Source organism: Fusarium venenatum, assembly GCF_020744135.1.
Source record: "Fusarium venenatum strain MPI-CAGE-CH-0201 chromosome Unknown EDB82scaffold_1, whole genome shotgun sequence".
Lineage (NCBI taxonomy): Eukaryota > Fungi > Ascomycota > Sordariomycetes > Hypocreales > Nectriaceae > Fusarium > Fusarium venenatum.
Window position 1 is genome coordinate 5,392,619 of NW_027072129.1, and position 26,151 is coordinate 5,418,769.

At 50.2% G+C, this 26,151-nt stretch overlaps 1 protein-coding gene across 1 annotated transcript; it reads left to right on the plus strand.

Moving 5' to 3' along the window:
* Window positions 1-1,462: 1,462 nt before the first annotated feature.
* Window positions 1,463-26,076, plus strand: EDB82DRAFT_52575 (uncharacterized protein). The gene is made up of 2 exons (XM_065609144.1): window positions 1,463-15,324; window positions 15,377-26,076. The coding sequence occupies exons 1-2, from the start codon at window positions 1,663-1,665 to the stop codon at window positions 25,730-25,732; spliced, it is 24,018 nt and encodes an 8,005-aa protein (XP_065465618.1). The 5' UTR covers window positions 1,463-1,662; the 3' UTR covers window positions 25,733-26,076.
* The last annotated feature ends 75 nt before the right edge of the window (window positions 26,077-26,151 follow it).

Genomic DNA, 26,151 nt, shown 5'->3' on the forward strand with positions numbered 1-26,151 from the left:
GTGAGACTTTGGCGCATGTGGTTCGCCAAATGCGCGATGCTCGTGCCGGATCCTCTACAGATTCTGGGTCTTCTGCCGTGATTTACGTTGACTGTACGCGTCTTTGTCGTTTTGAAGATGTCGATTATTCTCCGTGGCTCTCGGATCCCACTCCCAATCACTCTCCCTACGTATCCCTGGCAATGATAGCCGGACAAGCACATGTTTCATTGCACTTCGGCATTACTAGGCCTGATGATAAACTCATTGCAGATCGACTCAAGTCCTGTCTGAATGAGACAGTGGATGAGCTTGCAAAAGCTCCACGGATGGGAACCCTCCACGACTTCCCTCTGGTTCGTTGGTCGTACTCCGCGCTGGATGGGCTGGCGAGGGACTTGCGGACACACGGCTTAGCTTTTGACGACGTTGAGTCAATTGGACCGTGTTCCTCAGTGCAAGAAAGCTTCTTTGTCAGCCAAGCTATCAACCCAGGTTCATACGTTAGCCAAGCCACTCTCAGGTTGCTGCCAACTTCTGCCAATGTTCCGCGCCGGGTCGAAATAGGGAAGGTTGCGAGGGCGTGGAGCGATATTGTTACAAGACATGCGATGCTAAGAACTGCATTCGTGGAGAGCAATGACCGACCTGGCAAGTTTGATCAGCTCGTTCTCAAGCCTACGGCCTTGCCACCACGCCTGATTGTCATCCCCTCCTCAGCTGACACCAGCGTTATTTCTGCCTTCACCACGGGGAAGTTTGAAAGCCCACTGCGGCTTTGCATCTACCAGATTAACGATGAAGAGCTTCGACTCGAACTGGAAATCTCTCACGCCCTAGTAGATGGGCACTCTGCTAAGATTTTGTTACACGACATCCGTGCCAGCTATCTGCAATCTGCCCACTTCTCGCAGAACCTGCCGCTTCCATACACGGTTTTTGCATCCCGCCAGCAGGCCACCTTGAGCGAGGGCGAAGCATCCGCGGGAGTTGCATACTGGACGTCTTACCTGAACGAAGCTAGTGAATCCCATTTGCCCCTCATCACTACCAACCCACAGTTGAAAGATCTGGAAACAACTCGTTGCTCTGTGTCGATACCTGATGGAAGGCTGCGTGCAGTTTGTGGTAAACTCTCGATCACTCCAGCCAATCTATTCCATGTCGCATGGGCGCTAGCCCTTCGACGCATTATCCTCTCCGATAAAATTACCTTTTCATATATAGTCTCTGGACGCAACAGTGATATAGATGGCGTCGAGGCGACGGTTGGGCCCTTCATCAACACCTTGCCATTTTCTCTGGCATTGAACCCAGAGACCAGCGTTGCTGATGCACTTGGGTCTGCAATGCAAGATTGGCAGAATGGCTTGCAATTTCAAAACATACCGATTGCTGACCTAGCCGCTGCAAAAACCCGATCATTGAAGAGGCTTGGAAACACATTGCTCTCAATTGAACGCGAGGGATCGAACACGCATCCATTCACAGAAGGAACCTATATGAGCTTGGACGCAAGGACGAGCGCAGCAGACGTAAGAAGCTCCGAGTTATCAATTGACCACCACGCTAACATGACAACAGTTTGATCTTGTTGCCAACGTCAGATTCAATGAAGAACGCATCAATTTGAGTGTCGAATACTGGGCTTCTAGAATAGCCAGTCCAGTTGCAAAGGCCCAGATGGCGGCATTCGAAGACGCAGTGACATTCTTATTAGAAGGAGTGGACTTGTCGATCCGCGACTTTCCAAGTCATAGTTCACAAGACCGAGCTGCGTTTATCAAGTGGAACTCGGCCAAACCTGCACGTCTCGAGAGCTGCGTTCACGATTTGGTTGTGAAAAAGATGGCTGAACAGCCAGAAGCACTGGCAGTGAGTTCATGGGACGGTGAGCTGACTTATGGCGAGTTGGAACGCGCGAGTCGTCGACTGGCCTATCACCTTGTCGAAAAAGGCGTGGGCCCAGAGGTTATGGTCGGCATGTGCATGGAGAAGTCAAAGCTGGGTGTTGTCGCTATGGTAGCCACACTTCTTGCAGGTGGCGGCTTGGTACCTCTTGGGGTGTCCCATCCTCTGGCACGTATTGAAGGTATCGTCAAGGACGCGGCTTCGCCACTCATACTCGTTGATCGCGCCCACGAAGAGCGATTAGCAGAGTTGGGTTCCTATACAGAATTAGTTGCCGTTGACTCTTTCTTTGACGATGCGCCTTCGACCGATATACCGACTTCTGGTCCCTACACCTCCATAGGGCCAGACAACGTGGCTTGGATGATATTTACCTCGGGTAGTACAGGAAAGCCCAAGGGTGTCGTCCTTGAACACGGCTCCCTTGCTACTAGCATCCTCTACCATGGTCGCAGACTCGATATCCAATCTTACGATCGTCTTCTTCAGTTTGCAGCCTTCACTTTCGACGCTGCTATTCAAGAAATTATAACAGCTCTTGCTTTTGGCGCGACAACCTGTATTCCTTCCGAAAGCGACCGTATGGACCGACTGTCAAACTATCTTGCAGAGTCCAAGGTCACTATCGCAACCTTGACATCAACAGTGGCTGCATTAGTTCGGCCGCAGGAGACTCCGACAGTCCGGACGATAATTCTAATGGGCGAGGCCGTGCAAGCAAAGGTCGTTGATCAATGGATAGAGCATGCGACTGTCATCAACGCTTATGGGCCATCGGAGTGTTGTATTCATTCAACCTGCAGACCAGTTACTGACAGCTCTGCTTCTTTGAATATCGGAACGGCTATTGCTGGTGCGACTTGGGTTGTCAACCCGACCAATATCGGACAACTTGTGCCGTTGGGAGGTCAAGGAGAGCTTCTTCTTGAAGGTCCTCTACTTGCAAGAGGTTATCTCAACGATCCCGTGAAGACTGCCCAGGCTTTCGTGACCGACCCTGCTTTTGTTCAGGAACTTGGACTTGGCCATGGTCAGCATAGGATGTACCGGACGGGAGACCTTGTGCAGCAGAACACGGACGGAACATTAACATATCTAGGCCGCATTGACTCGCAAATCAAGATCCGTGGTCAGCGCGTGGAGATTGGTGAGATTGAGTACCATATAGGAAAGCAGGGAGGTGTCCACGATGCAGTCGTTCTCTATATGCGACAGGGACCCCTTGCCGGCCGTTTGGTCGCTGCCGTCAATCTAGGCGAGTCCTCATCGGTCGACCGCCCTCAAACCTCGGCCGTCCAGCGTGTTCCGGAGGATCAGATGGAGAATGCTAGACTCCGCCTGCGTGAAGTGCAACACGGCTTGTCGCGGCAGGTGATGCACTACATGGTACCCAGTATATGGCTCCCTTTATCAGCCATGCCGATGAATCAGTCCGGAAAAACAGATCGACGCGCCTTGACTGATTGGATACAATCATTATCATCCGATGATATCGCAGCTCTAAGCAACGGTGGCGATGCCGACGATGTGGACGACACGTCGGCAACAGCTGTTGAACGGGAGCTACGACAAATTTGGAGCGAAGTCTTGGATGTTCCGCTGCGTAGCGTAACATATTCAAGCAGCTTCTTTAGTCTCGGCGGTGACTCAATTACAGCGATGCAAGTAGTCTCGGCCGGCCGGTCGCGTGGGATCCTCATAACCGTACGGAAAGTTCTCGACTGTCAGACAATCCCCGAGCTGGCAGCCGAGGCACAGGCGACCCAGGATTCGGATTACGCAACTATACCAGAGGGTGCATTTGCACTGTCGCCAATCCAACAGATGTACTTTGAGAGTATAGCGGCTGATGGAATTCGGGCTGACAATGAGCATTGCTTCAACCAAGGAGTCTTGCTTCACATTACACGCCAAATCACCTTGGCAGAGTTGACCCGAGCATTGAACATGGTTGTTGCGAAACATGCTATGCTTCGAGCCCGATTCCAATACAGCCAAGACCAGGGATGGCAGCAACGGATAGAGAAGGAGGTAACCGGTTCCTATCGTCTTTGTACACATGCAGCTGGAGATGCAGAAATGTCGGGGATTGTTGCTCAGTCTCAGTCGACTCTCAATATAGAGCATGGCCCGGTGTTCGCAGCTGATCTTGTCGAAAGAGAGGATAGGCAGGTCCTCCACCTCGTCGCCCACCACCTTGTTATCGACCTTGTGTCTTGGCGTATTCTGTTGCGAGACCTAGAGGAGGTAATCATCAATCAAAAACTCCCAAATCCAAGCAGCTTGTCATTCCCAACATGGTTAGAAAGACAAAAAGAATCCCTTGGTAGGGTTTCGAATGTGCTTGATACATTGCCTATGACTGTACCGAAGACGAACTGGGACTATTGGGGGCTTACACCCGGCCAGGAGACTTTCGGTATCCGTTCCAGTACTCAGGCAAGGTGTGATATCGAAACCACCTCATTACTTACCGGTGGCGCGAATGTTCCTCTCAAAACCGAACCGGTCGAAATATTGTTAGCTGGTCTACTTCTGTCTTTTCAACAAGTCTTTACCGACAGATCTGTGCCGGCTGTCTTTACTGAAGGACATGGTCGTGAGGCTCCAGATGACGGGACAGACTTGTCCGAGACTATAGGCTGGTTCACAACAATGAGCCCGATTTTTGTTTCATTCGGTGAACCTGTTAGTAGCAACATGATTGACGTTCTGAAACAGGTTAAGGATCAGCGTCGACGCATTCCTGGCCGTGGAGTTCCTTATTTCGGCAGTCGCTTCTTGACTGCTCAAGGCAAGGAGCAATTCGCAGGCCATGGCCCGGCAGAGATCATGTTCAACTACACGGGACGCTTCCAGCAGCTTGAACGGGATGATGCCTTGTTTCATTTTGATAGAGACAATGATTCAAGCACCATGTCACGAGCTGGTGGTCTAGTAAAGCTTTTTGCCGCGCTTGATGTTGCCATCACGATAGAAGCAGGCGAGTTATGCATCACTGTTCATTACAGCAATGAATCGCGATTTCAAGCAGCTATCCGAAGATGGGTCGAATTATATGGCCAAACCGTCAAGAGCTTAGTCGAGGAGTTGAATACAGTGGAACCAGTGGCAACAGCAACGGATTTTCCACATGCTCGTCTTTCTGACAGCGACATGGAAACCATTGAAGGACAGTACCTGCCTACGATAGGTCTCAATTCCTCTGCTGAGATTGAAGACATTCTGCCCTGCTCGCCAATCCAACAGGGTATCCTGCTGACCCAACTTCAGTCGCCGTCAACCTATTGTATTTACCAGACATGTCGTATCGTACCATCTGGTGACGAGCCTGTCAGTGTGGACCGGCTCATTGCAGCTTGGAGAGAGGTTGTGTCTCGGCATTCCATCCTTCGGACTGTGCTCTTGGAGCCACTGCCCGGACAGGAGAACTTCATCCAGATCGTGTTAAGGCACCCTGAGATTGGCATTATCAAGAAAGACGATATTGCAGATGGAGGAACTGCTGCTGAGTGGCTTGATTCACGACCGTCCTTGGACGTCTCAATTCTCAACCGCCCTCCCCATCTTCTCACTGTGCTGACAACGGTTTCTGGAGAAGTTTATTGTCGATTCGACATTAGTCATGCTCTGGTCGATGCCTCCTCCGTGGCATTAATCATGCGAGACCTCATGGATGTGTATGATGGCGAGAAGCTGCAGGCGCCTGTTAGTGGCTCTAAATACAGTACCTATGTTGCCTTCCTTCAAGGAAGAGACTCGCAGGATGATCTTCAGTACTGGAAATCACTGCTCCAAGATGCCGAGCCATGTCTTTTGCCCCCAAATGATCCAACTCACGGCACTGGCGAACAAGCAACTATTAAGAAGGTATCCGCCCGGATTGATGACATTGGAAAACTTCACCAATTCCGAGATAAATACGGTATTTCTGTGGCCAGCATATTTCAATTATCGTGGGCCTTGGTTCTCGCGATGCAAACTGGTTCACGAAATGTCAGCTTTGGTAACTTGTCTAGTGGCCGTGATGTACCAATCTCAGGCGTGCAAGAGCTGGTAGGGCCAATGATCAACATGCTCGTCTGTCATATAGACCTGAACTGGGGCGCAAGAGTCTCTGAGGTAGCTCGCAAGCTTCAGAGTCAATCCACCGGGGCATTCGAACATCAGAGGACATCCTTAGCAGCAATTCAGCACGGGCTTGGTCTCTCGAGAAACCAACCACTTTTTAATAGCACCTTGTCATACAAAAGACAAGCATCTACAAGCTCTGGGAGAGCATCAGCCATCACACTTGAAGGCCTGACCTGGGAGGACCCGACAGAATACGATGTCCACATCAATATTGAAGCTTCCCCAACCAGCATCGATATCAACATGCAATATTCGACAGCAGCATTTTCTGAAGCGACAACAGAGAAACTTCTTGATAGTCTAGTGCAGGCCGTAATTGCCGTCTGCAATGATGGAGACAGAACTCTTGGTCAGCTGAGACTGCTATCGCCGGCTGAAGAGACGAAGTTACGTGCGTGGAATTCCGTCATCCCACCACGCATCAAACGTTGCGTCCACGAGCTTGTGCTTGACAGGACCGTTAGCCAGCCAGAGGCATTGGCCATCAGCTCGTGGGATGGAAATCTCACCTATGCCGAGCTGAACCACACAAGCTACCAACTGGCCCACCACCTGGTTGCTGAGAGAGGCATAGGCCCTGAGGTGATGGTTGGTCTGTGTATGGATAAATCGAAATGGGCAATAGTGGCCATGATTGCCGTGCTGCGCGCTGGCGGTACTCTGGTACCTCTCGGCGTCCAAGAGCCACTCTCTCGAATCCGACTAATCACCGGAGAAACAGGCACACCTCTTGTCTTGGTTGACCGCAAACACGAGCAGCGACTGGCAAGGCTAGATGATACGCATCTGTTCACGGTTGACTCTTTCTTCGATGCTGCCTCTCCTATTTCTATGCTGCCATCCTCCACTGAGCTGTCTCCTACGCAGCCTGGGCATGCAGCTTGGGTCATTTTCACATCTGGCTCGACTGGCAAGCCCAAGGGCGTTGTACTTGAGCATGGGTCTGTGGCAACAAGCATACTTGCTCACGGTCCTGCAATTGGTATCCAAACCCAAGACAGAATGTCGCAGTTTGCAGCGTATACTTTTGATGTATCTATTGCAGAGATCATGACAACGCTTACCTTTGGTGCATGCGTTTGTGTACCCTCGGAAGACGAACGAACAAATCGTCTCACCCACTTCCTATCAGAATCAAAGGTGTCTATCGCTACGTTGACGTCGACTGTAGCAGCACTTGTTCAACCGGACAAAACACCAACGATTCGGACGTTAGTCTTGACAGGTGAAGCTGTTCAGTCCAAGGTTGTTGATCAATGGATACATCAAGCCACTGTCATCAACGCATACGGTCCTGCTGAAAGCTCCATCTGGACCACAGGTAAGATAATCAAGAACTCTCTGGATGCCACTAACATAGGAACGCCACTTGCCGGCGCCTTCTGGGTCGTCAACCCGGATAGCGTTGGACAGCTGGTTCACATTGGTGAACTTCTCATCGAATCGCCTTTATTAGCACGCGGATACTTAAACGACCCAACAAAGACCGCGGCATCATTCATCACAAATCCGGAGTTTCTGAAAGATCTTGGCCTCGATACCGGCTCCAGACGCATGTACCGTACTGGTGATCTTGTCCAGCAAAATCAAGATGGGACAATCACTTACCTCGGACGTCGAGATACCCAGGTCAAGATTCGCGGCCAACGTGTCGAGATTGGGGAAATAGAGTATCACTTACGTCGGCAAGCAGGAATGCTCGACGCAGTGGTCCTATACATGAAGCAAGGTGCTCTGGCTGGGCGACTCATTGCGTTTATCGTCTCATCTGATATGTTGGTAACCCGTCATGATCAGAGACAGCCGCAATCCAGTGCCAATATCCAGCGCGTTCCCGATGAGCAAAACGAAACCGCTGATATCTGGTTGAAAGATGTTCAACAGAATCTTTCCCAGCTGGTAATGCATTATATGATGCCGAGTGTCTGGATTCGCTTGTTAAATATCCCTATAAACGCATCAGGCAAGACCGATCGTCTTGGACTTTTGCGGTGGGTCGAGTCTTTGTCTACAGAGGACACTGCGGTGTTGACTGGCGCGGGAGCGATTGAAGGGGAGGATGTTGATGAATCGTCCGCCACAACGATTGAGCGAGAACTGCGACAGATTTGGAGCGAGGTTCTCGACGTACCGATCTCTCGCGTGACATACTCAACCAACTTCTTCAGTCTCGGAGGAGACTCAATTACGGCTATGCAAGTGGTGTCCGCTTGTAGGGCTCGCGGTATACTCGTAACCGTCCGTAAGGTCCTGGACTGCCAAACGATCCCTGAATTGGCAGCCAGCTCCCACACGGGCCGAGAGGATGCAGCTCATTTGGCAAGAATTCCAGACGGCGTCTTCGGGCTATCACCAATCCAGCAGATGTTCTTTGACGAAATTGCAGGAGATGGTCTTCGTGCCGATATGGACTACCGCTTCAATCAGGCTGTTTCACTATACACTACACAACGGGTCGAGAAAGCAGACTTGACCTGGGCTATTAATGCTCTCGTCTCTAAGCACGCCATGCTTAGAGCCCGTTTTCGCTACAGTCAGGACAATGCTTGGAAACAGTGGATAGAGAAGGATATTGCTGGGAGCTACCGCTTCCAGGATCATACAGTGGTGGACGTCGAGCTGATGCAGCATGTCATTGAGAAATCACAAGCCAGTCTTAATCTGGAGCATGGCCCAGTCTTTGCAGTCGACTTCATTGAAAGACAAGACAGACAGGGTAGACAGGTCTTGCACCTTGTTGCTCATCATCTTGTTGTTGATCTGGTTTCATGGCGCATTTTGATACGAGATCTGGAAGAACTCTTGGTTCATCACAAGCTCCCGAACCCAACGAGCCTCTCTTTCCCTGTGTGGCTAGAGCGTCAACAAGACGCATTGAACAAGCTCATGAACGAGACAGAAGAGGGAGCAAATAAATCATTGTCAAAGACCTTGCCGGTAGCAGTGCCAAATTCAAACTGGGACTACTGGGGTCTTGTTCCCGGTGAAGACATCTACGCCAGCCTTTCTACTATTGAGATCAAGTGTGACTCTGTCACGGCTTCATTATTGTCAGGCAATGCCAACATTGCTCTCAAGACCGAGCCCGTTGACATTCTGCTTGCTGCCCTCATCAGTTCCTTCCAAGATGTCTTTACAGATCGTCCTATGCCTGCTGTTTTTACTGAAGGACACGGTCGTGAAACTGAGGAGGAAGAAATTGACCTTTCTGACACGGTTAGTTGGTTTACTACGATGGTTCCAGTTCACGTACCACAAGGAGCTTCCAAAAACAGTATTGAAGTACTCAGGAATGTCAAGGACCAACGCCGACGTCTTCCTAGCAAAGGCTTGCCCTACTTTGGTAGCCGTTACCTGACAAGTCGCGGGCGAGATAAGTTCGCCAGTCACGGCCCCGCCGAGATCATCTTCAACTATCTGGGACGTTTCCAACAACTAGAACGAGAAGACGCTCTCTTCCATATCGAGGATGATGACACGAGTGCATCCTCCCAGTTTGGCCCTCTAGTCAAGCTCTTTTCTGTACTTGATGTTTCTGTTACAGTTGAGGCAGGACAACTCTCGATCAAAGTCCGCTTTAGCCGTAACTCACGACACCAGTCTGCAGTTAAGCAATGGGTGAAATTGTATGGAGATACAGTGAAGACTCTGGTCGAGGAGCTCTCTATGACACCTCTTACACTTACAGCGACTGATTTTCCACTCGCCCGACTATCCGACACTGACTGGGAACTGATCGAAGGGCAGTATCTGAAGACAGAGATGGGGCTCTCATCTACCAAGGAAGTTGAAGATATCCTCCCTTGTTCAGCTATACAGCAAGGTATCCTGCTTACTCAACTTCAATCCCCCTCGACCTACTGTATCCATCAAACTTGCCGCATCCTGCCGACCGACCATACGCGCCCTGTTGATATCCAGCGTCTTATTGCAGCTTGGCACCAAGTTGTAGCGCGACACTCGATTCTTAGGTCGGTTTTGGTAGAGCCGTTACCTGCCCAGGAGAAGTTTCTTCAGATCGTCCTAAAGAAACCACATATCGACATCCAGATCGCGGATGGAGAGAATATCAGAGATGAGGACGCGGTTGACTGGCTCGCTTCGCAATCAACGCTTGACATTACGAGATTGGGCCGTCCTCCTCACCGCCTGATAATCCTGAAGACGAATACAGCCAATGTTTACTGTCGTTTTGATGTCAGCCACGCTCTGGTAGACGCTTCGTCAGTGGCACTCATCTTGCGTGATCTCATTGCCGGATATGAGGGTGAGCTTGGATCCAGTGGCGGCTCTAACTATAGTACCTATGTCGCTTTCCTTGAGGGCAGACAGCAGCACAACGACCTCCAATATTGGAAATCTTTACTGGCTGGTGCTGAACCTTGCCTCTTGCCCCCGCAACAACCAGTAGATGAAGCTAGCCAGGCACAACTTGGCCATATCATCGACCGACTTGATGACATTACGACGGTTCACCGATTTCGTGATAAATACAATGTCTCCATTGCTAGTATCTGTCAACTGTCCTGGGCATTGGTCCTGGCAAACTGGACGGGATCACGTAACATCAGCTTCGGCAATCTTTCGAGTGGTCGCGATGTTCCCATTCCTGGCGTTCAAGAACTAGTTGGACCTATGATCAACATGCTTGTCTGTCATTTATACTTAGATTGGAATGCATCGACAACGATTGGCGACATGGCTCGAAAGCTACAAAGCCAATCCACCGAAGCTTTCGAGCATCAGAGAGCATCGCTAGCATCTATCCAACACGAGCTAGGCTTTTCGAAAGACCAGCCACTGTTTAACAGCACGATTTCATACAGACGTCAAGCCTTAACTTCACCTGACGCCAAGCCAGCAAAAATCAGACTTGAAGCTGTCGTCTCAGTGGATCCAACAGAGTATGATGTACATGTCAACATCGATGCCTCTTCAACAAGCCTCGAGTTCAATCTTCAATACTCGACTGCAGTTCTCTCCGAAGCAGCGGCTACAAGGCTCGTCGAGAGTCTAGTGCAAGCTGTCCGCATTGTGTCCGAGAACGTAGATCGACCACTACGGCAGCTTACAAGCAGTCTACTGCCTGTTGGTGATAAATTGCAGCTACAAGAATGGAACTCGGCTGTGGCCCTGCCTGTCCAACGTTGCGTGCACGAATTGGTCTCAGATCAAATTTCCACTATACCTGAATCGCTTGCTATCAGCTCGTGGGATGGAGATATGACATATCATCAGTTAGGTGAGACTAGCCGCAGACTGGCTTCCTACCTAGTTGAGCAAGGTGTAGGTCCTGAGACAAAGGTCGGCTTATGTTTGGACAAGTCAAAATGGGCAATTGTCAGTATGCTCGCGGTACTGTTCGCTGGAGGTGTCGTTGTCCCTCTTGGCGCCAAACACCCAGTCAGCCGGATCAGAAGCATCGTCGAGGATACGACCGCCCCAATCGTTCTTGTCGATGACATCCACGAGACGAGACTAGCACCCTTAACATCCCATACACAGCTTCTCTCCGTTGAATCCTTTTTCCGAACATCTAAGCCAGTGTCTCTCCGATCTGGAAAGTCGACTGTACGACCTGAAGATCCAGCTTGGATCATCTACACTTCCGGAAGCTCAGGAGTCCCCAAGGGTGTCGTCCTCCAACATAACGCCCTCGCAACAAGTATACTTGCCCATGGGCCAGCAATTGGCGTACAACCATTCGATCGGCTGTCGCAATTTGCAGCTTACACTTTTGATGTCTCTATTGCAGAGATTATAACCGCACTCTCCTTTGGCGCGTGTGTCTGCGTTCCTTCAGAGCAGGACCGTATGGAACGACTTCCATCTTTCTTGAAGGATGCAAATGTTACCATAGCAACTCTAACATCGACCGTTGCGGCACTTATTCAGGAGGACATTCCTACAATACGAACAATGGTTCTGACTGGTGAAGCTGTTCAATCAAAGGTGGTTGATCGATGGGTACAACAAGCAACTGTAGTAAACGCATACGGCCCCTCCGAAAGTTCTATCTGGGCATCTTACAACATAGTTCAAAGTGGTACAGACGCTCTGAACATTGGCAAACCCCTCGCCGGTACCTTTTGGGTCGCTAACCCGGATAATACCGGGCAGTTGGTGGTTCGTGGAGCACCAGGAGAGCTGCTTATCGAAGGCCCCTTGTTGGCGAGGGAGTATCTGAATGACCCTGATAAGACCTCGACAGCCTTTGTGTCAGATCCTGCGTTTATACAAGAGCTAGAACTTACCCCAGGCCGGCGTTTATATCGCACTGGTGACCTAGTACGACAGAACGAGGATTCTACACTTACTTATCTGGGCCGTATTGATAGCCAGATCAAGATTCGAGGCCAGAGAGTAGAGGTCGCTGAGATTGAGAGTCAGATTGTTCGATTACTTCCAGGAGCGCGGGAGGCTCTTGTCGACTTGGTCCGCCCAGAAGGCGAAGTGCACGATGGACCGCTTATCCTGGTAGCTGTCATCGAGCATTCTGATGCTAGCCCCTTCCTCGACGGCGAGGTGTTCAGTCTTTCTGACACTGCGCAAATTCCAGACACCGCACTCGAGGCGCTAGGAAAACTAGACAACGACCTCAGTGACGTCCTCCCTCCTTACATGGTACCTGCAGCATTCCTGCTAGTGTCTAAGCTCCCTATCAACGCTTCTGGTAAACTTGATCGTCGTACCGTTCGGCAACAATTGCAATCCACATCCCGTGACACGATCGTCAGGTTCTCGGGCTCCAGAGATTCGATTAAAGCGGCACCTACTACTGATCTGGAACTGAAACTACAGACTCTCTATTCTACGTCATTGGGACTTGTTCCAGAAGCTATTGGAACTAATGACTCTTTCTTCAAACTCGGCGGAGACTCAGTCGCGGCCATGAAGCTGACCGCTATGGCTCGTGCTCAGAACGTTTCCATCTCGGTAGCCGATATCTTCCGCTGGCCCCGTCTGGCAGATTTGTCAAGAGTCATAGAGGAGAAGTACAGTCACGATATTAGACCCCTGGACAAAGATCCAGCTCCTTTCAGCCTGTGGCCGGACCTGGCGAAGACGACTCAGGCCGAAATTCAGACCGACAGCCACAACAACACACGACAAGCACGACTATTGCAAGATATCGCTACGCAATGTGATATATCTGCTAATCAAATTAAGGATATCTATCCATGCAGCCCAATGCAAGCCGGTCTGATGGCTATTACCGCACAACGTCCCGAGGCTTACGTTATTCAACGGGTGTTCAAGCTACATGACGATCTACCCACTCAACAGCTCCAGGCTGCATGGACAAGTCTGACTGATAAGCTCTCTATTTTGCGCACTCGAATCATACCTTCGGCTTCGGCACAGGCCGATGCTCTGCAGGTTGTGATACAAGAAGCCCCTGTCTGGCAAGAGTGTAAATCACTAGAGGTCTACTTGGCCAAGGACCGGGCCATTCCCATTACTTATGGCCGAGCGCTCAGTCGTACAGCGGTTGTTGACGATCCCGCTGGTCGTTATTTTGTATGGACAGTGCACCACAGTGTATACGATGGTTGGAGTGTTGCAAGGACAATGGAAATGCTCACACAACTATTGAGTGGACAGTCGACGTTCTCCCCGGCACCAGTTTCACGTTTCATCAACTATCTAGTCCAACAAGACAAGGATCAAATCGCAGATTTTTGGAAAGAACATTTCAAAGGTGCGAACTGGGTTCGCTATCCAGCCATATCGTCGCCACAATACCAGGCCAAGCCGCGCGATACATTGCAGAGTCAAATACGTGTCAACCTTGAGACAGGCGGCCCTGCAACAATGTCCACACTTCTTCGAGCTGCTTGGGCCCTGTTGGTTGCTACGAATACGGGTGCCAATGATGCAGCTATCAATGTTGTCCTCTCCGGTCGTATGGCACCTATAGATGCAGTGATGGACGTTATTAGCCCACTTGTCACTACTGTTCCATTTTACGTATCTACCTCCAGAGAGCAGTCTGTACGTGCCTTCCTCGAGACAATTCACCATCGAGCTACAGAAATGATCCCGTACGAGCACACTGGTCTACAGAACATCAGGGCCATTGTTCCTGGTTTAGGATCAGAGTTTGATCCGGGCCATACATTTGTTGTTCAACCTGCCGGAGAGAGTGAGTCCGCAGACTTACCGATGTTCAAAATGGATGCCCAACGCGATGCTACTTCATTGGATGCATTCGATGCCTACGCATTGACAGTTGAATGCACGGTAGGCGGTCAAAACCCAGGTGATGTGACAATCGAAGTGCGTTATGATCGTTCTGTTCTTGCAGTCGACACCGCGCAACACTTGGTTTCCCAGTTCGCGCATATAGTTCAGCAATTGGCACAAAACGCAGAGACAGACAAGCCACTTGCAGAGCTTCAATTACTCACCGATGAGGATTGTTCCCAGCTCCGTGAATGGAACTCGGTTGTGCCGCCACGTCTCGAGCGCTGTCTTCACGACTTGATACTTGAGACAATGACTAGCCACCCCACGGCGCCAGCTATTTCTGCATGGGATGGTGAAATGACATACGGCGAGTTGAACAACGCCAGCCAATACTTAGCCTACCATCTTATTGATCAAGGAATCGGCCCGGAAGTGATGGTCGGCCTCTGTATGGATAAGTCCAGATGGGCCGTGGTGGCTGTACTGGCTGTCCTTCGCGCAGGCGGCGTCGTCGTTCCGTTGGGAATCCAACAACCCCTTTTACGAATTGAAGGAATCATACAGGATACATCCAGTCCACTTATTCTAGTTGACCGAAGTCAAGAACATCGGCTGGCTCCACTGTCTGAACGTGCATCTCTCTTCGCCGTCAACTCTTTCTTTGACGCGGCCCCGACTCCATGGACGAAGCGCGACTCATCCGCTAAGTCACTTCCATCTGTGAAGCCTGATCACAGTGCTTATGTCATATTCACATCAGGTTCAACTGGTGTTCCCAAGGGCATTGTCCTTGAGCATGGTGCCCTTGCAACAAGCATTATCGCCCATGGAACCGAGTTCGGCATGGACATCAAGGCTTGTGACCGAGTGCTGCAATTCGCAGCGTATACCTTCGATGTTGCCATTCAAGACATCATCGCAACGTTATCTTTTGGTGCGTGCCTCTGCATACCATCTGAACATGATCGAATGAACCGGCTGGTGCCGTATATATCGGAAGCGAAGGTCACTTTAGCTATCTTGACGCCGACAGTAGCTACGTTGATCCAGCCACAAGATGCCCCTTCAATCCGAACATTGATCTTAGGAGGCGAAGCTCTCCCAGCAAAGGTTAGTAATCTAGTATCTCGCTCTTTAATGCATCGTCTAATCTCCTCCATAGGTTGTTGATCAATGGATAGATCACGCCAACATCATCAATGGCTACGGTCCCTCAGAATGCTGCATCCATTCTACATGTCATAAGGTTCAGCACAGTTCAGAAGCCTCGATCATAGGATGGGGAATTACCGCCAGAACCTGGGTTGTTAATTCTTCTAATTCTGATCAACTTGTCCCCATTGGGGCCATCGGGGAGTTGATTATCGAAGGACCATTGCTAGCTAGGGGATATCTGAACGATCCCTTGAAGACGGCAAATTCATTTATAACGGATCCCGCGTTTATTCAACAGCTTGGCATCAGTCCAAATCGCCGCATGTACCGCACGGGCGACTTGGTGCAACAGAATATGGATGGCTCGCTGGTCTACCTAGGTCGCAGAGATACGCAAGTCAAGATCCGTGGTCAACGCGTGGAGGTTGGTGAGATCGAAAGCCATATCATGGATCTATTACCAAATGCCCGTGAGGCCATTGTTGATGTGATACAGGCAGCAGTCGAGGACCAGGATGTGTCACCCATTCTAGTGGCCGTCATTGAGACTGATATTTCCGAGACTGAAACTTTTACTTCAGACGCAAGATTGGAGCTCTACAGTCCGTCACAGATCACCCAGAATATGCGCGAAGGACTAGACGAACTTGATAACAATCTTGGCCTAGTTTTACCAGCTTACATGGTCCCAACCGTATATCTACTGGCATCGATGATTCCTCTTAACGCATCTGGCAAACTTGACCGGCGTGCAGTCAGGGATCACCTGATGTCGCTTCCCCGCGATGTGTTAAGCAACTTCTCTGGCCTTGCCAACAGCAAACAGATGCCAACTACCCCTATGGAGCAAAAGCTGCAGACTCTATATACATCAGCACTTATGCTCAATCCTGAGGCAGTTGGTATCAATGACTCGTTCTTCCGACTTGGCGGAGACTCTGTTGCAGCTATGAAGTTGACGGCTGCGGCTCATGCCCAGGGTATCCCTCTTTCTGTTGCTGATATATTCCGATGGCCTCGACTCGTGGATCTAGCAGAAGCCATGGATGAGAAAGGCGGCCACGAATCTAGCTATGCAAACGAAAAAGACCCGGAGCCGTTCAGTCTTTGGCCAGAGCTTCAGGCAAGTGTTAAGGAAAGATCGCGACTTCTGGCAGATGTTGCAGTGCAATGTGATGTATCCGTCAATAAGATCGAGGATGTATACCCTTGTAGTCCATTACAAGCTGGTTTGATGACTATCACGGCACAACGTCCCGAAGCTTACGTTGTTCAACGCGTCTTCAAGCTGCAAGGAGGCATCTCTACGCAGAGGGTGAAGGCCGCGTGGGCACAACTCATCAATGACCTTCCCATCTTGCGAACTCGTATCATTCCGTCTGTTCAAGCAACAGCGTTGCAGGTTGTACTACGAGAAATGCCTATTTGGCAAGCCGGGGTTTCGCTAGAAGACTATCTCACTGCCGATCGAGCTACTCCTATGACATACGGTGGTGCTCTAAGCCGTACAGCAATTCTCGAGGATGGAAGGCATCGTCACTTCGCATGGACAGTTCATCATAGCATCTACGACGGCTGGAGCATGGCAAAGACGATGGAAATGTTTGAAGGGTTATTAAGCGGTAGCATGCTCTCGCATCCAGTGGCAGTTCCAGTCTCCCGCTTTATTGGTTACCTGGCCGAGAAAGATAAGGACCAGACAGCGATGTTCTGGCAAAAGCACCTTGAGGGAGCGAATTGGACCCGTTACCCCGAGTTACCATCTCAGCAACACGCCATCAATCCACGAAGTACATCACACAGGCATCTTCGAATCCCAACTACAGTGGGATCGACAACATCCATTGTGCTACGCGCTGCTTGGGCACTCCTGGTTGCCTCCAACACGGGTGCTGATCAAGCAGTCATCAACGTCGTGCTCTCAGGCCGTTCAGCCCCCGTGAAGGACCTCCTGCATCTCATGGCGCCCACAATTACCACTGTTCCTTTCCACGTTTCTACCTCATCAAGTCAATCAGTGCGCGATTTCCTTGCCAACATACAAAATCAAGCCACCGAGATGATCCCACATGAACATACTGGCCTCCAAAACATCAGGCGTATGGTTCCCAGTCTTGGACCTGATTTCGACCCCGGTCATATCTTCGTAGTTCAGCCGGCTGCAGAAATGGAGTCGACGGTCGCGAGTTCCCACCTGGAAATCGAGCACGAAGCTAGTTCCATGGATGCTTTCCACGCTCAAGCACTAACAATTGAGTGTACCGTGGGACAAGACACAAGGGATGTTGAAGTCGAATTGCGCTTTGACGACGCAGTCATTACCACCAATGATGCAGAGCAGTTACTCGATCAATTCAACCATCTCGTTCAACAGCTCGCGCAAAATGCAGACAATAATCTGCCACTTGATCGTCTTCAACTTCTTTCACCAGATCAAATGGCCCAGATATGCAAATGGAATTCTTCCATTCCATCACGAGTCGATCGTTGTATTCATGAGTTAGTGGTGGATCAAATGACCGCTCGGCCAGCAGCGACAGCCGTTACTGCCTGGGACGGCGACTTCACTTACAGACAGTTGGATGATCTCAGTCGCCAGCTAGTCCTCCACTTGATCGAAATAGGCATCGGTCAGGAAGTTATGGTTGGGGTGTGTATGAGCAAGTCGAAGTGGGCAGTAGTGGCAATGCTGGCGGTCTTAAGAGCAGGTGGTGTTGTCGTTCCTCTTGGAACACGCCAACCGCTGAGTCGTATTGAAGCTATTCTTACTGATACGGCCGCACCCCTCATCCTGACCGACCGTCCTCAGGAGCAACAGTTGAAAGGACTGCGGGCACATACACAGCTTCTTGTTGTCGAGTCCTTCTTTGACAGAACAGCGGAACCAGCGCAAAATACTGAGCTCCATGTGCTCGCAAGACCTAATAACGCGGCTTGGGTTATCTACACATCAGGCTCAACCGGAACGCCGAAGGGAGTTGTTCTCGAACACGGTGCTCTAGCAACCAGCATCCTTGGTCACGGAAAGGCATATGGCTTACAGGCCGATGACCGTATACTTCAGTTCGCGGCTTACACCTTCGATGCCGCTATCCAAGAGATGATGACTACACTTGCATTTGGAGCTTGCATTTGTATCCCATCTGAACAGGATCGTGTCGAACGTCTCACATCATTCGTCGCAGAGAATCAAATTACTATGGCAACTCTAACGTCAACCGTAGCTGCACTCGTCCGACCTCAGGAGACCCCGACAGTAAGAACAATCATATTGGTTGGTGAAGCTGTTCAGGCAAACGTTGTAGACCAGTGGTTACAACAGGCCACGGTGATCAATGGATATGGGCCATCTGAATGCTCAATTGCCTCAACATGCAGGGAGATCCGGAATAGTTCGTCGGCGTTGAATATTGGAACTGCCATTGCGGGTGGTCTCTGGGTTGTGAGACCTTCCAGTACTGAACTCGCTGCTTTTGGCAGTCCAGGTGAACTACTTATTGACGGGCCTCTGCTGGCACGCGGATACTTGAATGACCCTACCAAAACAGCAGCCGCTTTTATCACGGATGCTGGTTTTCTTAAAGAGCTGGGTCTTTTCAGTCGCCGCCTCTATCGCACCGGCGATCTTGTACAACAGAACCGGGACGGCTCTCTTACCTACCTTGGCCGCATCGATACACAGATCAAAATCCGCGGCCAGCGTGTAGAAATTGGAGAGATTGAAAGCCAAATCGAGAAGCACTCCACCGTTCGAGATGCAGTTGTCCTTTTTCCACGCCAAGGACCTCTCGCCAATCGTCTTGTCGCGACTGTTGTACTGGGTGAAACCTCTACAGGTGCTCAAAGCACAGCCATCCAACAAATCTCTAAAGAGCACGAGGGCTATGCCAACATACAGTTCCATGAGCTCCAACACATCTTATCGGACAAGCTCGTCTACTACATGATCCCGAGCGTTTGGATTCCGTTGGCAGCTCTGCCGGTGAATATGTCGGGGAAGACTGATCGACTTGCCATCTCGCGATGGGTCCAGTCCTTGACAGAGGACGAGATCACAGCCCTCACATCCAAGAATACTGAGCACATTGACGAGGGGTCAGCAACAGCGGTCGAGAGGCAGCTGCGGCAGATCTGGAGCGAAGTGCTGGACGTTTCACTCCACAAAATTACATACACAACGACCAAGTTCTTCAGTCTTGGTGGAGACTCAATCACTGCAATGCAGGTAGTTTCTGCTTGTCGAGCTCGTGGTATTTTAGTCACTGTGCGCAAGGTTCTAGATCACCAGACTATCCGAGAGCTCGCAACCCAGACACAAACAACCGAGGATACAAGTTCGATAACAAAGATACCAGAAGGCAACTTTCAGCTTTCGCCGATCCAGCAAATGTATTTCGAGGATATTGCGCCGGGCGGAATCCGCGTTGACGGAGAATATCGTTTCAATCAAGGAGTGTCACTCCATGTTACACGTCAGCTAGAGTGGGAAGACCTTTCCCGGGCTCTCGATGCGATTGTATCAAAGCATGCCATGCTTCGAGCCCGTTTCGGTCACAGTCAGAATGGCTGGCACCAATGGGTGGAAAAGCAGGTACCTGATTCTTATCGTCTTCGCAAACACACAGCCAGCGACGCACACTCTATGCAGAATATTATCGAACATTCACAGGCCTCGTTGGATCTCGAGCGTGGCCCGGTTTTTGCAGCCGACTTAATCCATCGTCAGGATGTACAGAAGGAGGATGGACAAGAAGGGCAGGTCCTTCATTTTGTCGCCCATCATCTCGTTATCGATCTCATGTCTTGGCGTATTCTGCTTCAAGATCTTGAGACCCTTTTGGTGTATGACCAGCAATTGAAGATGGATATCTTATCTTTCCCTTCGTGGTTGGAGCGCCAGCGCCAGTCGCTGAGCAAATCCTTGAACAGCAATATTGACACCTTGCCTGTAACTATACCCGATGCCAATTGGGAGTACTGGGGACTGGTTCCTCGCCAGGAAAGATCTGCCAATCTCATCAACATCCAGACCAAGTGCGATCCTGCCACAACTTCGATTCTTCTCTCCGACGCTGCCAATTCCGCCCTCAAAACGGAGCCAGTGGAAATACTACTGGCGGCGTTCTATCACTCTTTCAGGGAGCACTTTAGTGACCGACCTGTGCCGCCCATCTTTACCGAAGGACACGGTCGAGAGGCCATGGATGGCGAGACGAACTTGACTGAGACTGTCGGTTGGTTTACAACGCTCTCGCCGATTTACATCCCGCCAAGTGAAGACAACAAAAAGGCTATCGATGTCCTTCGACAATTGAAAGACCAACGCCGACGCATCCCTGGTCGTGGAATGCCTTACTTTGCCAGTCGATTCCTCACTCCTGAGGGTCGAGAAAGATATGCTGATCACGGTCCAGCTGAGATTGTCTTCAACTATCTTGGAAGATTTCAACAACTCGAGCGAGAAGATGCTCTATTCCGCATCGATAATGGCGATGATGCAACTGGCGTAGCCCCCGTCGGGAGTCTCGTGAACATTTCCGCTGTGCTTGACATTTCCGCCACTGTGCAGGGAGGGGAGCTTTGTGTAAGCATTCGCTTCAATCCGAAGACAAAGCATCAGACGACCATACGACAATGGGCTCAATCTTACAGCTCTGCTGTCAAAAGTCTTGCCGAGGAGTTAGCCACAATCACACCAAGAGTAACAGCAACCGACTTCCCACTTGCACGCCTCTCCGATAGCGATATGTCATTGATTGAGAACCAATATCTCACCGCCATGGGAGTCTCATCCGGTCAGGTTCAAGACATTCTTCCATGTTCGCCAATTCAACAGGGCATCCTCCTTACACAGATGCAACTACCTCGGGCTTATCTCATCTACCAAACGTGTCGAATTACACCATCAAACCATGACCGTCCAGTCGCTGTAGATCGACTGATCAAAGCATGGAAGCAGGTTGTTGCTCGCCATTCAGTGTTGAGGACTGTATTAATGGAACCACTTCCCAATCAGGAGAAGTTCGTTCAAATTGTTCTCATTGATCCTGAAATAGATGTTGTCTGTGTAGACGGCGTCTTAGATGAGGAAGCCACCCAGTGGTTTGAAGCACAGTCTCAACTTGACACATCCGATCGACGTCGCCCTCCCCATCGTCTCACAACGTTGGCAACAACTTCGGGCGAGATTTACTGCCGCTTCGACATCAATCACGCGCTTGTGGATGCCTCGTCAATGACACTTATTATCCGCGACCTCATCGATGCCTACGGGAATGGATTCACAACAGGTGGATCCAACTACAGCTCCTACATCCAATTTCTCGAGAGCAAGCATCAACAGGACGACCTTCAATATTGGAAGTCAGCACTTCATAATGCCGAGCCATGTCTTCTGCCGCCGCAAGATCCAGCGCAAAGTGACAGGCATGGCAAAATTCTCTCCGTCTCCAAACGAATCGAAGATCTTACCATGCTGAACACCTTCAGGGATACGCATGGCGTGTCAATTGCAAGCATCTGCCAGCTGGCTTGGTCTGTAGTACTAGCCAGCTGGACGAATTCGCAGAACATCAGCTTTGGCAACCTCTCGAGCGGCCGTGATGCACCAATCCCAGGTGTCCAAGAACTAGTTGGGCCGATGATCAACATGTTAGTGTGTCACTTGCAGCTGGATTGGACCTCAACTGTGTCAGATGCGGCTCGCAGGTTACAAAGCCAATCTGCCGAGGCATTTGAGCACCAAGGAGTATCACTTGCCGCTATCCAGCACGAACTTGGTCTTTCAAGAGGCCAACCATTATTCAATAGTATCCTCTCTTACAAGAGGCAAGTACCAACCGGTTCCGGTACTGCTGAGATCATCTTTGAGGGCTTGGACTCAGAGGACCCAACAGAGTACGACATCAATATCCACGTTGTTGCGTCACCCACCGATCTTGAGTTCGACATCCTGTACTCGACTACATTGCTCTCCGAGTCAGCAGCATCCAGACTGGCCGATAGCTTGATACAAGCTGTTCGTGCTATATCCGAAAACGCGAGTCACCAACTTGGACAGCTGAGTCTGCTGCCTACCGGAGATGCGGATCAAATTTGCAAATGGAACTCAAATATGGCAGAACCTCGTGAAACCTGTCTCCATGACTTTGTAGTACAACAAATGGCAGCACATCCGAAAGCTCAAGCTGTCTTTGCCCACGATGGCGAGTTGACTTACGGGGATCTAGATAAGGCCAGCCGTCAGCTAGCTTGCTATTTGGTCAACAAAGGTGTAGGACCAGAGGTGATGATTGGTCTTTGTATGGATAAATCGAAGTGGTCAGTCGTTGCTATTCTAGGCATACTTCGGGCTGGCGGAGCGGTCGTTCCGCTAGGCGTGTCGAATCCCCTGGCTCGTGTTGAGACGATTCTCAAAGACACGGCCGCCCCCTTCGTCATCGTTGATGAAGCACAAGAGAGTCGACTGGATGTACTCGAAGCAGACACGAAACTCATCAACATTAACTCATTCTTCGACGCGGTTCCATCAGCAGTGGAAGACATACTACTCAACGAGCCTTGCACATCGGTACGGCCTAACAACGTTGCCTGGTGTCAGTTCACAAGTGGATCGACTGGAACACCAAAGGGCGTTATCCTTGAACACCGCGCACTTGCAACAAGCATCTATGTCCACAGTCAAAGATTTGGTTTGCAGCCTGGCGAGCGTGTGTTGCAATTTGCTGCGTTCACTTTTGACGCTGCTATTTACGATATCCTGGCACCTCTTTCCTTTGGTGGTTGCACATGTATCCCTTCCGAACATGATCGCATGAACCGACTTGGATCTTTCATCTCGGAGGCAAATGTCACCTTTGCCTTTATGACACCTGCTGTGGTTTCTCTGCTGCAGCCAAAGGATGTTCCAACTATCAAGACCCTGATTGTAGGTGGTGAGGTCTTTGCATCAAAGACAATTGATCAATGGATAGAACATGCCGACGTCAAGGAGGCGTATGGACCTACGGAGTGTTCTATCTACTCGACATGCAACGACCTCCTGGACAGCTCACAGGTTCGTAATATTGGAAAGGCAGTCGCCGCCAGAACGTGGGTCATCAATCCATTCAGCAACGGACAATTGGTTCCGATTTCTACACCAGGTGAACTCCTTATAGAAGGTCCGTTACTAGCTCGGCGTTACTTAAATGATCCTGAGAAGACGGCCGCTTCATTCTTGGTGGATCCTGCCTTCGTCAAAGAGCTGGGTCTCAGTCCAGGTCGGCGATTTTATCGTACTGGCGATCTTGTGCAGCAAAATGCAGACGGTACGTTGCAGTATCTCGACCGTATTGGCACCCAGGTCAAGATCAATGGTCAACGATTGGAAATTGGCGAAATCGAGAGTCAGATTCTCCTCTTGCTCCCAAACGCAAAATACGCCTATGTCTGCAAGCGAGGATCTTCTCTCATTGGCGTCATCGAAGCTGCCTCATCAACCAACCATTCCGCTGTTACCGGTTCGCATTCCATCGTCACACCTAATAGAGAGCAACGGAAGAGTTTCGAGTACATTGAAGCTTCTCTTCGGGAGAGACTGCCCAGTTACATGATACCATCCGCTTTCTTGGTCATCAATTCATTCCCGCTAACTGACAGCGGAAAGCTTGACCGTCGACGAATCGTCAACTTGTTGGACACTATACCATCAGACAAGTGGCTTGAGTACACGGCCAGGTCCCAGATGTACTACGCACCTGTTGGCAGGAACGAAGAAATATTGAGCGAGTTGTGGGCAGCCTGCGTTAATATCAAGAAGAAATCTGTCTCACGCATGGATAATTTCTTCGACCTTGGAGGCGACTCTATCACAGCCATGTCACTGGTTCAGCGCCTTGCTAAGCTCGGCTTGAGAATCCACGTTTCCGAAATCTTCAAAAACCCTGTACTCTGTGCAATGGCAGCACGAGTCACTACCGATACTGAAGAAAATGGAGAATATGAACGCTTCTCTCTTGTATCATCGGAAGAGCGAGCAAGTGTTATTGAATCCGTACTTGCCGATGGTTGTATCGAAGTGGAATCAGACGTGACTGACATCTTGCCAACAACCGCCTTCCAGGCCCAGATAGTCAGGGAAAACATGTCACCCGCACGCAGGCAGTTGAATCACTTCGCTTTCGACGCGACCGGACCTTGCGACACGTCTCATTTAACGTCAGCAATCATTCAGCTTGTCACCAAGATCGAGTCACTCCGTACTGGATTTGCCAAAACACACGATCAGAAGTTGCTGCAAGTTGTTTACGCCAATTTTGAACCAACAGTACGTGTGTTCAAGACCGACAAGAGCCCTGGTGCCTTTTATGAAGAGACTCCAGAGCGAGACATGTTCACCGAACCAAGTCTTGCGCGGCCAATGTTTGATGTCGCCATTATCACTACCAAAACTACTCAGCAGGTTCGCATTATATTCCGCATGTCACATGCGCTGTATGATGGCGCCACTCTCCATCAAGTATGGGCAGCCTTGGAAGCAATCATGGCAGGACAGACCATAGGCAATCTTGCCCCTGTTGGCCCGTATTTCCAGAGTCTCCAAGCTCGAACCACAAACGAAACTGGAGAATATTGGAGCGAACTTGTCCAAGGAGCCGCCCTTTCATCCGTCAGTGCACATGCGGAGCCTCTCGTATCACGACTCGGTATCGTTTCTAGCAAACCGATCATGTTGCCGAGAATCAGACAATTCGACTTCACTCTTGCCGTGGCTGTCAAGACCGCTTGGGCCATAGTGCTGAGCCACCACGTCACAAGCAATGATGTTGTCTTCGCAGATATCCTGACAGGGCGAACTATCGTGCACCCCTCAGTCGCAGATGTTGTCGCATGTTGCGCAAGAGCAGTACCATGCCGGGTTACTTACGAACCGGAGTGGACCGCGAAGAGACTGCTTGAACAAATCAAACAGCAGCAAGTCAACAGCATGGCACATGAAGGTCTTGAGCTCCAGCAGATTGCTCAACGATTCATGGGCTGGTCGGAAGAAGTCGAATCAGATGCACCAGACATGCGAGTCAGCATGGTGAATCACACAAAGGCGCAAAAACAGAATATGTCACTTGGCTCTACAATTTACGAACGAGTGGCTGTGGACCTGAGCAAGTCTTACGCATCTGTTGACTTTGCCATCGAGTCTGTGGAACAAGATGATGGCTCTCTGTCGTTAGGCATGGCATATGCCTCAGATCGCATTTCTGAGCAGTTGGCAAGAACACTATCAGACCGATTCCAGGCAGTTTTGTTGGAAATTGTTGAGGATTCAGAATGTAATATCAGCCATCTATATAAGATTCTGAGAGATTTGGCGATGGAACAATAGGGCTCACTACGCAGAGCATGGAAGAGACGAAGTTACCAGACGAGGGAGCAGTATGAGACTGAGTGAGTAAACTATTGAATGGGAACGTACCTTTACTCCCTGCAAAACATTTTGATATCTACCTAGTTGAAGGCATCAAGTTCAATTTTCCTTAAATACATGTCTATCTTACTTTTATACCCATTCTGAATCTGAAGTTGCTGCAATACCTGTTGTCATTTGATTGTTGTTACCTTATCACACGTGACCGAATAATACATATCTCTCGTCAGTTGTAGTCAACCTCAAGCCTCGATCTGCGGGGTTGCGGGGTCGTCATGAGCAAGCTCCAGTAGAGAGAGCACCCCGCTCCGCCAGCTCATGAGATTGGTTGCGGTAGGAGAGAAAGGACTTTTGTCGATATGGTTATCACGGAAATA

Excerpts from the sequence above, each read along its gene's own strand:
- EDB82DRAFT_52575 (XM_065609144.1), top strand. The coding sequence starts at position 1,663 with ATGGCGGCATTCGAAGACGCAGTGACATTCTTATTAGAAGGAGTGGAC. Across the intron at positions 15,325-15,376 it reads GCGAAGCTCTCCCAGCAAAG|GTTGTTGATCAATGGATAGA; the intron begins GTTAGTAATCTA and ends TCTCCTCCATAG.